Genomic DNA, 16,611 nt, shown 5'->3' on the forward strand with positions numbered 1-16,611 from the left:
CTGAGTGTCAAATTCTAGTTTTTTGTTTTTTGTTTTTGTTTCTTTGTTTTTATTTTACAGTATATTGAACTCCAATGGATGGAAGTTGCTTGTAAATAAAACAGCGTGTGTAAATAAAAATTATAACAGTTCCCTTGGAGGTATGAGCGCAATGTGTGAATCAGAACTTGAAGGTTCTTCTTACTGTAAAATGCTTTTTGTCTTCATTTTCTTATACACAATATTTTCTATTAGCTAAAAAACCCAAAGAAGAAAATAAAAACTATCACGGTCACCATTATGAATGAAGGACTGGGCTTAGACAGAAAGGTAGATGAGGAATATTTCAGTGGTCCTCTGCCCTTAAAGACAAAACATTTAAACATTTTGACTGTCAGTGCTCACACAATGTCAAAAGGACAAAGCATTTTGAGGGCATTGACCATTTGTTTGAGAAAGAAATTTAGTTTTTCCACCTAAGTGAACTGTTTTGGAAGAGATCTGATCTTTGACAGGTGAACCGTGGTTCTGCTGAACCGTCCACGTTGTTTATGGCAAGAGAACCAAGAGAATTGAGAACGTCCGGTCTGTTTTGAAAAATGAGCCAAAGCTGTCGAGAAGGATCTTTACATTTTGGAGGCTCTGACTTTTTAAATGGGAAAGAAATGAAGCTTTGAAACACGTGTGAACAGTTTTGAGAGAGAGATGAGCTTTTGCAAGTGAACTATGGTGTTGAGCTGAACTGTAAGACCGTTTTGCCAAATGATCTTCGAGTTTTGAAAATGTAATTTCAGTTTCAAGAAATGAGCCAAACCAATGGAGAAAAACTGTAATTCATTTTGCAGGTGGAGAAAGCACGTGAACGCAGCACCATGCGCTGTCCAATCAGAAACCAGAAGTGCGTCCATATTATCGGCGCGTGTTGGAGGGGGTTGAAGCGAGGGCGCGTGAGCGAGGCCACTAGCGAGAATCCTGCTCGTGAAGAGGTAAGAGAAGACACACGCCAAGCAAAGACGGGCCATTAACGTGACACGTTAAGTTGTGTCTTGGTAATGTCGAGAGACATCTGATTATCCTAATAGCCGCTCGGCTCACAGCGTCCCCGCATCGTTCGCTGCGATTCCAAGAATTTTTATCTATTTGCGAGCTCACTGCTGCTAGCTAGTGTTAGCTCATCGATGCGGCCGTTTTAAGGCTGGATGCTGTCTGTCAGTATCGAGCAACACATAAGAAACAAACCGCGTCGAGGGCTCGGACACTTTGTTTTATCACCATTCGGTGTACTGTCTTGACTGTAAGGACTTTCAATAGTCCTTCCCTGTCCGCCGCCAAAGCGTTGTTGAAAGCACGTTGACTCGTTAGCTAACCTGTTAGCCTGGTGTCTCGGATTAATTGGTTTCCCAGTAAACTGGTGACCAACTTCCTCTTGCGGTCCTTTGCTGCTGTTCGTGACAGCGGATGTGATTCACATGAAGATTCACAAAAGGTGCGACACTTTTAAAATCTTGACGGAAACTGTGATTGAACGGTGTTCATTAGTACAGCCACGAATTTCTCTGTGTTTGAAATTTCTGGCTTTCACTCGCTACAACAACAGCCACTAAAGGAAGTATGTCACCAGTCAACAGGGGAGCCAGTTAATCTGAAACACCTTAGCTAGCGACTGTCAGATGTTTGGCACCGCCCATACTAGTTCAACGACCACTACAACATGTTTACTAGTCATTGTATGTTAACAAACGGTTCCATTTAAGCTTTTTCAAATGCGATCTGTCGTTGTCACAGTCCAGGGGAGTAATTTATGATGTAAAACGGACACATGCTAACTGGTCGTCTTTAGCCTAGCTCCTGTTAGCATGTCAGTGCGTCATCGGCCTGCGTTTGCCCAACACTCATGTTTCCATAGATCTGTCAAAGTTAACGCAGCCGGTGAGCGCTCATATTTCACATTATGTGTTTTGAAATGGACACTTTGGTAGTGAGGACCTGCAGTGATGAACGGCGTGTGTTGTTGTGGAATGTGTGAAATGTCGCAGGTCCTCATTTTACTCGTTACTCGATGACCCGTTACTTTTCCAGATTTGTACATGACTAATAGAATTCTTCTGCTTCCAAACACAGAGGACAGAGCTGACACTCGGACATCGAAGCCATCAAGGTAAAAACAATTTTTGGGTTCCTCAACACGTGTAATTTACATATGTAAAACGTTATTCACTCTTATTTCATTTTCTTTCTCTAAACTGGTTTGTGTGTACCTCTCAACATCCTAAGATCACTCGTTTCCCAAATAAAAGCTAGCAATGCAAGTCCTCCACTAGTGCACATAGAAACACCATAAACTCAATGTTTTAGGTGGAAATGCATCATTGTGTTTTTGTTTCAGAAAAGTTTCACATTAGCATGGCATTTTGAAAATAACATCAAACAAGGCAGGAATGCTGAAAATTATATAGTTTTCATGTAGAGCCACTGGTTGGTTGTCTTTGCAATAGAACTATATGCATGTAGCAAACTATATGTGCTATACAAATTAACAACAGTGAGTACATAGATTGATGGCAAACTTGGATTGCTGCTGCCATGACTCCCAACTCTAAAACTACAAAGTCCCAAGAGATTATGGACTCAGTCATGACACTCTGGAGGCAACCAGTGTTGTTATCCAACTTTTCGGACCTGTGCAGGTGAACAATTCACTACAGCCGTGGTGTGCACAAAAAGTAGAGGCTGCCCTTTAAAAAGTTCAGCTTTAGTGGCTCCGATCACGGTTGTTTAAATGGACCCCTGAAACATCTGAAAAGTTTTGCATATTCTCTTGAAAAGATTGTCTGGGGTTTAAAAGACAAAGTTCTGTCTAGGTTGTCACATCTCACCTTTTTCCATCATTGTGAAGTACTGGGTGTTATCACAGAGCTGGTGGCAGAAACCTCTGAAAAACAAAGAGCAATAACTCATTATCATAGCTATGAAAAGGTTAAGCATCCCACACGCTTTACACGTTACTGTCACATTCTAGTCCTTTTGCATAACAAATCTAAGGTAACATATGCCATCGATAGTTGACAGCTCTGCCTTTGCTCATCTCTCCCATGAACTCTTTCCAAAGCCATGTGAGTCCAAACGATTGCTGCACTGGCACACCGTGTATGAACTGTACACTGTTGTCTATTCAGACCAAAAAGGAACTCGATACATCATTAGTGATGTTGTTTTACGATTCCTGAATTTCCAGTCAATACCTGTTGTCAAAAGGAATGTGCTTTTCAGTTGTAATGCGTTACACCCACAACTGAATGCAGGTGATTAAGTCATCCTCATACATCTAACTTTTAATTATTCTTCCTGAAAGCAATTAATCCTGATTCAGTTAAAACACACAGAGTGTTTTTTGTTTTGTTTTGTTTTGTTTTTTGGGGGGGTGGGGGGGTGGGGGGTGCACACCGTTTTGTTTGTTAATTCATGTCGTGTAGTTGCAATTGAAGATGCATACAGGTTTTTCATTTTCTCCCCTCGAATGGAGCAGATCGAACCAAATTTTGACCAACCCGCCCTCATTATTGTCCTGTTTTGTTTTCTCTTCATGAAGGTGAACACGGGATGCAAAATCCAGGTGGACAGGTGGACAAACCTGTCAGCTTCCACGTCATGGAAAGGTCAGTGCAGATGGTGAACGCCATGTTTCTGATTAATGGAAGTATTGACATGGAAGCAATAGCTTGTTCACATTATTTCCTTAACGGTTAAAATCTTTTACGAACTTGTGGACACTTTGCGGCGCTTTCACACTTCTTCCTACAACCTTTAATTTAACAATAAGTTAAAGTAGTGTGTGAGTTTGAGACAAGTGGCTTTTGTAGAAGTTTTTAGAATCGGTGATTATATTGGTTGTATTTTGTCTCTTTGCCATCATCACACTTGTACGGTGGTTTTTACTTCCACGTGGAGACATTTTTTAACTTTGAATACATCATGTGAATTTTGGTGTATTTTTGTGACACCAGTAAAGGTTTATTGATTCTAAAACTTGACCATATGGATATTATATGATAAATAGTAGTTCTTTTAACTGCTACTGTTTTCAAATGACTCAATGAACTTTCTGTCAGCCAGAAGATTAGAAGATTAACCGCTTCTCCTGTTATATAAACACTCTACTGTCACCCAACGACAACTTTGACCTGATCTCTTTTTAATTGATGACCATGAGTGGATGCCATCTGTTTTTGTAATTAAAGCTCGCAAACGGAGCAATATGCTATAAACATTAACAGTGGAGAGTGCACAGGCATTGGACAGACAACCAAGTTGGATTGGTATTCACAGTGACTCAACAAATTGCAGGAGATTATGGACTGGGAGTCATGACACTCTGGAGGCCGCTATTGTTATCCATCTACTCCCTTGTGTGCAGAAGAACTATTTACTCTGACCATGGTGCTCATGAGCAGTAGCAGGGTTTCAGAAAAGTTGTTTTTGCCTGACTACACATTGACTGAATTGAGATGTTTTCAAAGGTTTATTTTCAGTGCCTCTGAGCCTATAATGCTGTGTGAACAGACTCAAAACACTTCAAAAGTTTTTTTCTCTTGAAAACGTGTTACAGGGTGTAAAAAATTTCTGTAGCCTCCTGCCTGTCCACCATTCACAGAACATTTCAGTGTCTTGAACTTTCATTCTTGATTTCAAGACTTTCTTGTGACTGGTCATTTTAAATGAAAGTTAGTAAACTGACAATAACAAAAAAGACATATTTAGCACATTGAACCTCTGATTCCCTTGTCAGGAGTACATTTCCACTCAATATTTGTTTCACTGTAAAAATAGTATTGACATGAAAGCTGTGCTTCTGTTGTCTTGCAGCATGCTTCCCAAGGCAGTGAAGAGGCGAGTAAACGCCTTGAAAAGGCTACAAGTGCAATGTGCCAACATAGAGGCTAAATTCTATGAGGAAGTCCACGAGTTGGAGCGAAAGTATGCTGCTCTCTATCAGCCACTGTTTGACAAGGTACGTCAAATCATGTTTTCTGTCTGTTAAGCTCAGGCCACCTTCTCGGAATCCACATCTTTGTTTACTTGCAGACCAGATATCGTTCAAAGACCAGACTTGTGGATTTCTCCTGCACTTATGGCAGATCATGTGTCTCTCTGGCTGCTTGAGATCAGCGGGGGCACGCCCTCGGTGCTAAATTGAAAACTGCCACGACGAGTAGTCGACTGTTCTTTTGTCAGTCAAGGCTATTTCCAGATTCAGTGACAAGAACTCCACCATTCTTAATCGCAGTGCAGAGTGACAGCTGTGATCCCGCTGCACCTGTCCGTCCCGAGCAAGTCATGTGTGTGTGTCTGTCTCTGTCTGAGATAGTGTTTGGTGCCGGTCTGCTCGCTGAAGGGAATTCAGTCTTAGCAGTGAATGTTTACCCATATAGATAGTTTCACACTCCTGCACCTTGAAAGCTTCTCTATAATAAACACCATTGATATGTGTGTTTGTCAGAGACGAGAAATCGTCACAGGAACAGTGGAGCCCACAGACGAGGAGTGTGAGTGGCACAGTGACAGAGAGGAAGAGGAGGAGCTTGCTGTAAGTATTGCTATTCATGTGTCTTTATAGCACATCAAAGAGTTTCCATAACATGCGACAAAGAAACCTGAAAGTCTCAAATGATCCCATGTATTACCGGGAAACAAATCTGAACTGTTGGGTTTAAACCAGGGCTGTCCAGGAGGCCACATGCAGTCCAGGGTCATCTTGAGTGGGTCCAGCCAGTAAGACGGTGCCATCATAACCTTTAAACTCAAACTTCAAAGAGTTTATTTGTTATGAAGCAGAATATACGTGATGAAAATGTCTATTTTCACTCAACCAATTGATACTGAAAATGACTACAGTTTTAATAAAACATTCTGGTTCAGAATACAGTGAAATGTCTGAAAGCTTAGACATTATGACAATGTCACAAAATGAAGCTACTTTTGAAAACGACTGCAAATTTTAACGCAGCATGCTGGTGCAAAGCACAGTGAAGTGTCCACTAAACTTCTCCGTAGCTGTTGCATTATGTGTGTTTTTACAAGCTCGTCCCTTTGAGACGAGCTGGATAGCAGTGAAGAAGCTAACCTTCATGGCAGCGTGGCACATCACCGTTGTGTTCTCTTAAGAAATTTGTTAAAGGTGTAATGTAGGATTTTCTCAAAAAGACGAAGCCAAACGTCTGTTACTCGCTTTTCGTGCATGCGCCAGACCATCCTACCTGCTCTACTGCTTCTCCCAAGGAAATGCCCATCAATGGCGGAAGCGTGCGAGCGCGAGCTCATCTTCCCCGGGCGTGCACGGCTCTGTTTACAGTTTCTGCGATCGGCCTCGCTCGTAAAGCTTCTTTTCCGAAACAGTCACAGTTTCATTATGTCAGACTCGCCATCGGTAAGTACTGGCTGAAACCAAAGCTCACCGGCTGCATAAACACTCTGAATGCGCAATAAGTAGAACCTGATTGGGAGCGAGTACGTACAACGGCTTGACGAAACCAGCTCGTCAGAATGATTGACAAACAGACCCACCAGTTATTTTGATGATCCACCCGGAACTCAAAGCAAATGGAACATCCTACATTACACCTTTAAATCAATCTTTCTCTTGAAATGTTAAGATTTGCTTGGTGGTTTGGAGCATATTGCAGGCCGGTTTTGACCCACAGGCCTTATGTTTGACACTCCTGGTTTAAACCGTGTTTTTAAGTCACTGAACGTTTAACAGGAAAAAGCATTGTGCTGTCAAACACTGAAAAACGGGTCTCATTCAGGCTGGGACAGATGTGTGGTTTGTAGTGGGATTTGGCCTGAATTGGTGAGTTGTGATGGATTTGAGGCTCGTTTCTCACACAGGAGGATGTAAAAGAAAAAGCTACAATTGAAGATGCAAAGAAAGAGGAGGCTACGCCAGAAGAAGACCCGAAAGGCATCCCTGAGTTTTGGCTCACCATATTTAAAAGTGTGGACATGCTCAGTGATATGCTGCAGGTATCTCTCCCTCTTGACTCGTGCCACTTCACCAGGCCTTGTCTTTAACTCCTAACCTGAACTTTGACCTTTGGTCAGGAACATGACGAGCCCATCCTAAAGCACCTGAAAGACATCCAAGTCAAGTTTTCTGAACCAGGACAGCCGATGGTGAGTCAGGGTTGTAATGCACCAACATGACAAATGGCTTTGTTCAGAATGTGTGTAATGATCCTGCTTGTTTCTCTCAGAGCTTCACATTAGAGTTTCACTTTGAACCCAATGGCTACTTCAACAACGCAGTCCTCACGAAAGTGTACAAGATGAAGTCGGAGCCCGACACCTCAGATCCGTTCTCATTCGAGGGACCAGAGATCATCGACTACGAAGGGTGAGAGTCACGGCTTTGTTCAGGGGCTTGTTGAACTGTGGTCCTGCTCACAGAAGACGTTTGGTTTTCAGTTTAAAAAAGAAAAATAGCATTTTCTTTTACTTTTGCTATATTAATCTCTCTCGACTCCGCATCCCACATATCAGCCTCCTCCTACCTCGCCTTCCACTTCTCCACATCCTTGCTTTAACGCTGCCTCGCTCTTTGTTCCGTCCTCCAGCTGTCAGATAGACTGGCACAAGGGGAAGGATGTGACGGTGAAAACTATTAAGAAGAAGCAGAAGCATAAAGGCCGTGGCACCGTGCGCACTGTTACCAAACAGGTCCCCAACGACTCTTTCTTCAACTTCTTTAACCCCGTCAAAGGTGAGAACACTAAACACAGCGTGTGGAGATAAACCTGTCAAAGTACTTTTTTTTTTTTTGTTTGTTTTTTTTTACCTGTAATATTTGAAGCTTGGGGAGAAAGCTGAAAGAAAGCTTGTCCATGTAGGAAATGTAATGTGCTGAGCGGTACTGTCCAGCAGGGGGCACCACACTCCTGTCTTGTCACTTTTGGACTTATGCTGCACCACAGTTTGTAACTTTTGCATCAGATTTATCTCTTCTAACATTTTCCAGTTAGTTTTTGGTTCAACTCAAATTTCTGACAAAAGTAAATATACAGAATTAGTTAGTATTGAAAATGAAAGTGGTTTTCAAGAGTAAGTTATTTAAAAAAAAATATCTAGATAAACTAAACTGTTGATTACATTACACCAGTGCGCTAACCCTGTTGACGTCTTCATCATGCTTGTCAAAAAGTCCAGTAACGAACCCTCATTGCAATCGGGACTGCTACACCTGGGAGAGACCTAAAACATGCAGAACCTGAGATGAAACCGGCCTGTTTGTGGCCCCTAAATTAAAATGTTGACACCCCTGTTCCAGTCTGTACCGTGTATTTAAACTAAGACAATAAATGGGTGATGTAGCGGCGCTTGTATTAAAATAGACAGGTTGAGATGAACGGGACTCCGCCACCTTAATTCAGTGACGGAATCGTCTTTCCGGTCTAGTGAACTCTGGAGGACGTGCCCGGGGTCATTTGGATTTGCAGAAGTTGGTCTGATTGGCTGAGTAAATGTTTGCTCTACTGGTTCAGTCACAACCCGAGTACGAATCGTGCGTTCAGGTGTGCTGCTCTGAGGCCGGAGTGTCGTTAGTGACTAACACACTGATCATACGAACACACACTCCAAGAGCCTGTATGTGACTTAACTCCCATGGCTGTTATGTAAAGGCTGTGCAGCCTTATTCAACCCATGTTTGATTATGATGAAAATTAATACAACCAGCATTTACAAACTTGCTGGTAAATTAGTAGTTGTTGCTGGAGGCTTTCTGTATCATATAGTTTTCCTTTAGAGCACAGTGATGTCCTCCATAAAGGGTTCCATTTGTTTAATGAACAGCATCAAGCTCGATCCACGTCGCATTCAGACTCTGCTTTCGTGTGTCTGGAAGTTAGAGGATTGATCAAATGATGCTGCCTCGAGTCATGCTCCCGGAGGAGCTCAGCTGTCGGCCGATAGACTCTCATTTCCTCTGCGCGATGGAAGCCTGATGTCATCTGTGACGAACGCTGACGTTTCCTTAAATGGAATTTCAGTTTTAATGTCGGCTCTACCGAGAAAATGTGTTAAAAACCTTTACAGCCGCTGTGAAGTAGTTAACGTGTTCTCTTCTGCCTTCCAGCTTCACCGGACGGAGAAATGGTGAGTACGCTGAGATGAGTTTGATTGTGTCGACTGCGGTGGCTGTGCTAACGCCTCCTGCTCTCCCGCTCTGTAGGACGAAGACTCCGAGTTCACTCTAGCCACAGACTTTGAGATCGGTCATTTCTTCCGTGAAAGAATAGTTCCCAGAGCCGTGCTGTATTTCACCGGGGAGGCCCTGGAGGACGACGAGAGTGTGAGTGTGTCACTCCACACACACACACACACACACACACACAGCTCTGCTCAGACATGGAATTGATGTTGAGTGCTCTGTTTTCATTCTTTCCTGTAGTTTGAAGAGGAAATGCTAGAAGAGGGAGATGAAGAGGTTTGTGACACTTCACACACCCCCACACACACACACACACACACACACACACACACGCACAGTTACCAAAGTGAATTACATGAGTATAGCTTTGAATCAGGACTTTATTACCTGACACATTATTTGTTTCTGAAAATGATCTTGTTTTGTGTTGTAGGAACAAGATGAGGAAGGTGATGACGATGATGAGGAACAATTTGACCCCAAGGTCAGTTCAATTCAATTTCTTTTTAAGTCTTAATTTCTTCTTGGCACACCTAAAATGTTTTCCATTTTCACTTGACGATGTGTGAAGTTATTGTAAATGGAGCCTCCATTGAAGAATAGTTTCTGTTTCAGTGATGGTTACTCGAGTATTTTGTGTTGAATGACATAAATGTGCAGACATGAAAGCGGTGCCGTGTTTCTCAACCTGCTCAGACAGATTATGAGACGATGAAGCTAATTAGCTTTTCAACAGTTTCAAAGTGTTCAGAAGATGTTAGAGGAGACTGCTCCTTTGCGCATGTATCCAGCTATCCAAATATCTGGTCTTGATATGGCAGACCCCTGTCTAACGCTCTCATTTGATGACTGCGCTTGTATAATAATCATTTCCATGTACATATTTTGAATATGTCGCTTCAGCTCTGTTTGAGCGGTACATCTGAAGATCAGCGTGAACGCTGATATTTCCCTCACCTACGAATGCTCTTTCTTCCATTGTGTCTCCATCAGCGGCTCAGACTTGCTCGGCTTTCTGGGAGCTTTTGTTTGCTTGTTTTGCTCTCATTTTCTCAGACTGGGATTATGTAATGACAGGCGAAGAAGGAGCCATTCTTGTGTGGATTAGCTGATGATTCTGTCAAGACGGCTGCGATCCATTTATGAGCTATTCCAGTCTGAGTAAAAGTCGAATGTGCGCTGTAAGCGGTTTTGTTTCGACTGACCAACAGAGCTGCTTTGTGTCAGACTGTGTTTCTCCAGTATTTTCTAATGCTGAGTTCCTCTCTCGTGCTCCCTGCTGTCGGCACTCAACTTATTGGTTTTGCTTCAGGAATTCGTTCGCCAACCTCAACAATGTTTCTCTGTGCTCACTGTCACTGCTAAAATTAAACTTGTCCGTACTGTTGTGTCCCTCCTCCCCTGATTTCCCCTCATTACAGGCATAATCAAACATTCCCATCTCATGCATTTCTAGGTAAGGGAGAACTGAGGGCGACGCCTCACGTCTGAGTCGCTTTGGTTTCTGTTTCTTCTCTTCATCCTTCCTTTTCCTGGTAGTCTGCAGTCTTAATGGCCCCAAACTCACATCCCGGGTAGACATGGCTTCTGTCCTCCTCCTCCTGTCTTTTCCTTCTGTTGGTTCTTCCTGCTGTAGTCTCATCCCAGGTTTCTAACATTGTTCTCCTTCAGTTTCTAAGTCAGGGGTTTTATTTAAATTTTTTTTTCCCTCCCTCTTGTTCGCTTCTCTTCTAGCTGCTAGCAAACATCCAGCGGCTTCATCAACTGTCTCCAATATTGATAGAAATCTTTTTCTCTTTCTCTTTTTCTTCTTCTTCTTCTCCTTTTGTCCACAGAAAGAACAGCCTCAGCCTGCTGAATGCAAGCAGCAGTAACCATGGTGATCAGGGGAGGCGGAGACCTGCTGTCTGTCCACTCACTTCTTAGCCACTCAGCAAGCCCTCCGCCCTTTTACAAACTCATCCCAACGCAATAGAACGCAAACCACACGTTGCGTTTTTACTCTGTGCATGACTTCTTTTCTTTTGTCTTGCGCCCATTTAACCCCCCCCCCCCCCCGTTTATTTGGCCTCATTTGAACTCGGTACAAGAATAAATCTTGACGAATTAATTAATAACTCATGGCCTCATTTAGGGACTCTTCTTTGGTCAGGTGGAGTAAGTTACCACTGCCAAACTCCCAACATCGTCACGCGGGAAAAGATAGGAAAGGAACGGCTCCCACACTTAAGTTTTCATAGAATAAGTCCGTTACTCAGGGTTTTTTATTGCCAACAAGAGAAGTGTGAGTTTACCAGGAAACTGCTGAACAAGTTTGACTTAATCTTTCACTGGGGTTGCGTTTTTCTTCTTTTATGGTGTTTTTTTTTTTTTTAAGCAACACACAATGTATTGGTTTGAGTTTTTGGGTTTTTTTTTTTTTTTTTTTTTAATTATTACTGTTCGTTGTCAAGTCATTTGACTATTTATTCTGGTCTCATGCAGCTGTACACAGCGGTGCATTAGGGGAACACTTAAAGGCCCGGCCGCATTATAGACTCATTTTCACTGACTCGTATCCCCTTTGGATCATGGATCAATGAATACTGCCAATTCAAGACTTCTAATCACACAGACACATTCAATGGCAGAAGATTTGAGACTGCTCGCTCCTTCCCGACCGTATCGGGCTAAACAAGCATTTAAACTAAGCACTTGAGTGAATACAAAGCACTAAATCTGAACAATACTCGCATGTGGTAAATACCTCAGAATAGTTGCATCTTCTTCCTCGTCAGTCCTGTCATCCCTGATTGTCCTCTAAACCCGGGCTAGCGAGAGTTTAAGACGATTGCTACAATGTGACACAAGAACGAATGTCTCCCCAGTCTGGCGACTTCCCCTCTCGCGACGGATTTAGGCTGAGCGTGTAGCTGTTCTGGATGTTTAAGATATCTCTTCTGGTCTGTACCTAGTTTTTAACAAATGGTGTTTAGTGAAGGGACAGGGTGCAGGAAGGTTGCATCAAATGTAAAGAAGCCAAAACGAGACATGCCGTCCTCTTTTATAAAACTGTTTGCCAATTGTCATTAACAAAATGTAATCTAATTCAGCATTTAAAGTTGTATAAGAATATATAAGTATTTCTGTTATTGTGTAAAGATTCAGTAGAATGTCTGTGGAGAACATGTCGAAGAGGGTGCCACTGTATTTTATATGCCGCACTTGGAATCCCGCCTGGTGACTCGAGAGCAGCGACGGCGAAACAAAACCCATCCCTTCTCCCTTTTTGAAAAGAACGATTGTAGATCTCATCAGACGGATTTCTCAGAGCCACGGTCGACATCTTCTAATCTACCACATTGGACCGTGTGCTAGCAAATGGCCTTAACTGGTTCTTTATCACAATTTGTTACTTGCGCAATATTTCTTTTCAATTTGTACAGAGTTAGTTAAAATATTCTATTAAAGTTGTGGAACATGGAAACGTGCCTGCGGCGTCCTTTGTGTTTGATGTCAAGTTTTTCCAAGGCTGCTGCTGAATTTGTTTGTTTTTGTGAATCTTTATATGTACTCTGCCTGTTTACAATGGCACTATTTCCCCGCTCCGGCCCACTCCAGATGGTATTTTGGCTGTATGTGGAACCTGAACTACAATGTTTCACACACTGCTCTAAGGTCATGTTGCCTCTTTGAGGTACAAAGAAGAAAAAACAACCTCGGGCTCCAGGATGTGACGTCGGCTCAACTTCGCCTTCCTTATATGGTCGTCTGGTCCCGATACTGTAGAAACTCGCAAGACAATGAGTCTCGAGCGCACGAGATATGCTGCGTGTCCTCTGGGTAAATTATCTTTTAAGGAAGGTTTCCGTAAAGCAGCCAACCACAAAGAAAGTGAATTTTCCTGTTCGGTCTGAAGTTAAAAGAACATTTCACACAGGCTGAAGTGAAGCTGTTGGATTCCAGACTGAGGCTCTTTCTGTGGTGTTTATCTCTATAATGGCAATTACAACATTTTGCAGAAAGAAAAAAAAATCCAGATGAGCAGGTAGAAAGGGGAAGTCATGGGCGATGGGCTTTAATGACCAACTCAAGGTGTTCGTGTGCTCCGAAGACTTCTCGGCTGAATGCACACCGCTGTTGACAGCACAATGTGACCGGATGCTGAACAGCCGGACACGTTGACTTTACTGTTGGGCGTCAGGTGACACTCTGCGCATGATTGGCAGGAGCTGAAAGTGGAAAGTCCTGCAGCTCCCGTCTCGACACGCTGACCAGGGAGCGAAGGCGTCTTCTCTGCTTCACAGACACCACGGTGGCATGGCGACCGCAGGGTTCCTCACCGTCTGGACAGACGCCAGCAAGGCCACCGGAGTGTCTGGAATTCTGTCTTACAGATAAAGAAAGCACGCAGGGTCCTCTGACAGACCCTTGTGGTGCATTGTGGGAAATAAAGGCCCCCGACTCTTGAGTTTCTTATTGACTGTGTGCCATAGCAGCCAGTGTTTTCTGTTTTGTTATCCTGTCAACTCGTCCAGCGACACTTAACACCTGCATGTTTCTGTCTTCATGTGAACACAAGACAGTATAAGAGAGCAAATGAGGACTGGTTCATGGCGCTGGCTGCCTGAAATGTTGAAATTCTAATACTAATAACATGATTTGAATGTATTTTTCTGCGGCCCAAGCGATTTGGGGGATTTTCGTTACAAAGAGTCGTGAACAAGACGCCATTCATGCCGAGGCTGCAGCGTGGGGGTCTCAGCGTCGCTTCCCTCTAACAAGGAGTCCAACTGTGTCTGAGAGCTTCTTTCTGCATTTCTGCTGTAGCAAGACCAGGGGAATGAAAGTACGACGTGGGCCTTTTAATGAGGAACTTGTCTGCCCGTGCTTTACACTGGAAATTCATGTATGACTGTGAAATTTGCTTCTGTGTGGATACAGGAGACAAGAAAATGTGGTAATTGGGAGCAAAATGAGTTTAACTGAAAGTTGTGGGTTTGTATTAGACATCACTATTACACATTTAGTGTCTTTTTCAAGGACATTTCAACACTTGGAAAAGTCGGATAAACTTTTTTTTAGGTTGACATGACTGAAGGAATGAGTTTAAATATTAGTTTGTACAAAAGAAGAAATCAGACAGCTCTGAGGAAGCTGACCCCTCTGGAAAAGGTTCACTGTCTTTTAACAGGGTACAGAATATTAAAATTGTTCCTTTCTTTCTATAATCCTAGAAAAAGTTGTTGCAATTCGGCATGTGGCCCTATCCGTCTGTGATCCATGTGAGTCTTTTCTGTCAGATTTTTGAAGCTCATTATATCAAAGAGGCATCTCACAGTTCCCAGTGATCTTCTCACGGCCTCAGAAAAAGGACTGGTCTCTGCTCTGGTCCTGTTACACCTCAGTGCTGCATTTCATACTATTGATCAGAACATCCAACCACAGTGACTAGAACAGCTCATCGGGATTAAAGGTACATCACTAAACTGGTGTCAATCACATTTGTTAGCCCTATTCTACTGCTCTGTTACCATGGAGTTCCACAGGGTTCTGTCCTAGGACCTATAGTCTTCACATTATGCATGCTTCCTGTAGGGAATATGTCAACTCACTGATCAACTTGTCAAACTTAGAGCTTGTCTTGAAGACAGGATGAGAAAAGTGATTTGAACATATCGTAGCTCTCTGGTTGACATCCCTGTTCACTCCTCCTCAGCTGATTTACGTTTCCTTCAGTGCTCCTGGATGAGATGATCTCTGTGTGGAGCACACGTGAGAACAAAGAGGAGCATTGATCCTGCTGAGATCCTCCCTCCGCCATCGTCTCATCCTCATCCAGCACACGTGTGGAGGGTGCAGCCTTCCTCCGAGCTGCAGCTGCGCCCGCCGACCCGATCCCAGCCTCACGGCGCCGCTGGACGTCTGTGTGGGGTCTTCTGTACCGCCGGAAATGATGCGGGCCGGGCTCGGATCTGCTCGGGGAGGTGAACACAGAGCTGCTGTTCAGGACTGAATGAGCTGAACCTGATAAAGACTCCATTACCCCTCAGATCTGTTCGCACTGGGCTCCTACACACTCGCTCCGCGGAGACACGGTAAAGAGATAAACCGCTGAAATCACAGATAAACGTTTGGCTCATCTCCTTTGAATCAGGTACATTCAGATTATTTAATAACATATATGACTGTGAAATTACATTTTTTTTCCTGATTAGATGGAATATAAAGACTCTAGAGATAGTCTAAATGGACTGTGATTTTAAGTACACCTCTTAAAAGGTTCAAAAATGATTTATCTAGTCCATGACCAATGAAAACAATCATATATTAATTATTCTAAATTGACTCACGGTGGTAAATAGTTTAGAGGCCACATGTGGTCACACACCTTTAAAATACATAAAAGACGACAAAAAAAATTGCATCCATACACACCTGTACACATAAATGTCAATATGAAATGCACTCACTTGTGCAAATATCCAAAGTAATGAAAACTGAATTAAAATCAAAGTCCAGATCTTTAGAGGTTATTAAACAAGGTAAAAATGTGAATTTTCCAGTTAATTTTGGGTAAATTTAGCAATTTTTTTGGTTTTATAGATGTGGAGGTCATCGTGAAAGTGTTGCAGCAGTGATTTATTCCGTGCAGTTTATCCAGACGTACAACTGTTGGCCTGCGGACCACGTGTGGCCTCCATACTCAGTCTTTATAGACGTGAGGGAATTTTGAATGATTGGTTTCACTGGTCATATAATAGAAATAGAAATAGAAAAAAAATCTGAATGCTGAATTAAACTCTTAAAAAATTTAGCAGCTCTGTTCACTAATTCACACATAGTAACAACATTTAACACAACAAATTGTTGCATCACGTGTCTTTAATTGTAATTTTGTAATTTTAATTGTAATTTCAAGTGTTGACTCTCCTCCAGCAGGACTCAGTTTTAGAGGACAGGCTGCTCGTGCAGGAACGTTGCACACGGTGATTCGCTCTGTTACCTCTGCGGCTTGGTGGAAAATAAAATCTGATGAGAACAAATTATCCACTGCAGGCGAAGTCTCGGCTCACACAGGTGAACTCCCTGAATCATTCACAGCTTGCAGTGAGGCTGACGGCCTGTTTGTCTGCAGGTCAGAGTCAGTGACCCCACAAGGAGGGAAAAGCCTCCACAGAGACCCACCGAGACGTCGTACTGTCAGGACAAAACGCCCAGTGGGTGAAAAATGATGAGCAAACAAGCACGGCGTGGATTCCTTCAATGCTTCTGGAGCAGTGCTGGAGGCTCCACTTCACATTGCTACTGTGGAAAAAAACGTTCTTATTTGTCTGAATTAATCAGAAGATTTTAGAAAGATATCTCTCACACTTGCTCTCTTTCAGGGCAGATCATCAACAATAATCGAATGTGCTTTGCTTCATTACCACAGTGTCTTTTCTGTCTGC

The 16,611-nt window shown here is 42.9% G+C and overlaps 1 protein-coding gene across 1 annotated transcript; it reads left to right on the top strand.

Moving 5' to 3' along the window:
• The first annotated feature begins 911 nt into the window (after window positions 1-911).
• Window positions 912-12,647, top strand: nap1l4a (nucleosome assembly protein 1-like 4a). Its single transcript, XM_030095573.1, has 15 exons — window positions 912-965; window positions 2,101-2,137; window positions 3,569-3,635; window positions 4,843-4,987; window positions 5,477-5,563; window positions 6,865-6,999; window positions 7,078-7,149; window positions 7,230-7,369; window positions 7,590-7,735; window positions 9,107-9,126; window positions 9,203-9,322; window positions 9,422-9,457; window positions 9,615-9,665; window positions 10,603-10,637; window positions 11,017-12,647. The coding sequence occupies exons 3-14, from the start codon at window positions 3,580-3,582 to the stop codon at window positions 10,606-10,608; spliced, it is 1,014 nt and encodes a 337-aa protein (XP_029951433.1). The 5' UTR covers window positions 912-965; window positions 2,101-2,137; window positions 3,569-3,579; the 3' UTR covers window positions 10,609-10,637; window positions 11,017-12,647.
• Window positions 12,648-16,611: the final 3,964 nt, after the last annotated feature.

This window comes from Salarias fasciatus, chromosome 7 (genome assembly GCF_902148845.1).
Source record: "Salarias fasciatus chromosome 7, fSalaFa1.1, whole genome shotgun sequence".
Taxonomy (NCBI): Eukaryota; Metazoa; Chordata; class Actinopteri; order Blenniiformes; family Blenniidae; genus Salarias; species Salarias fasciatus.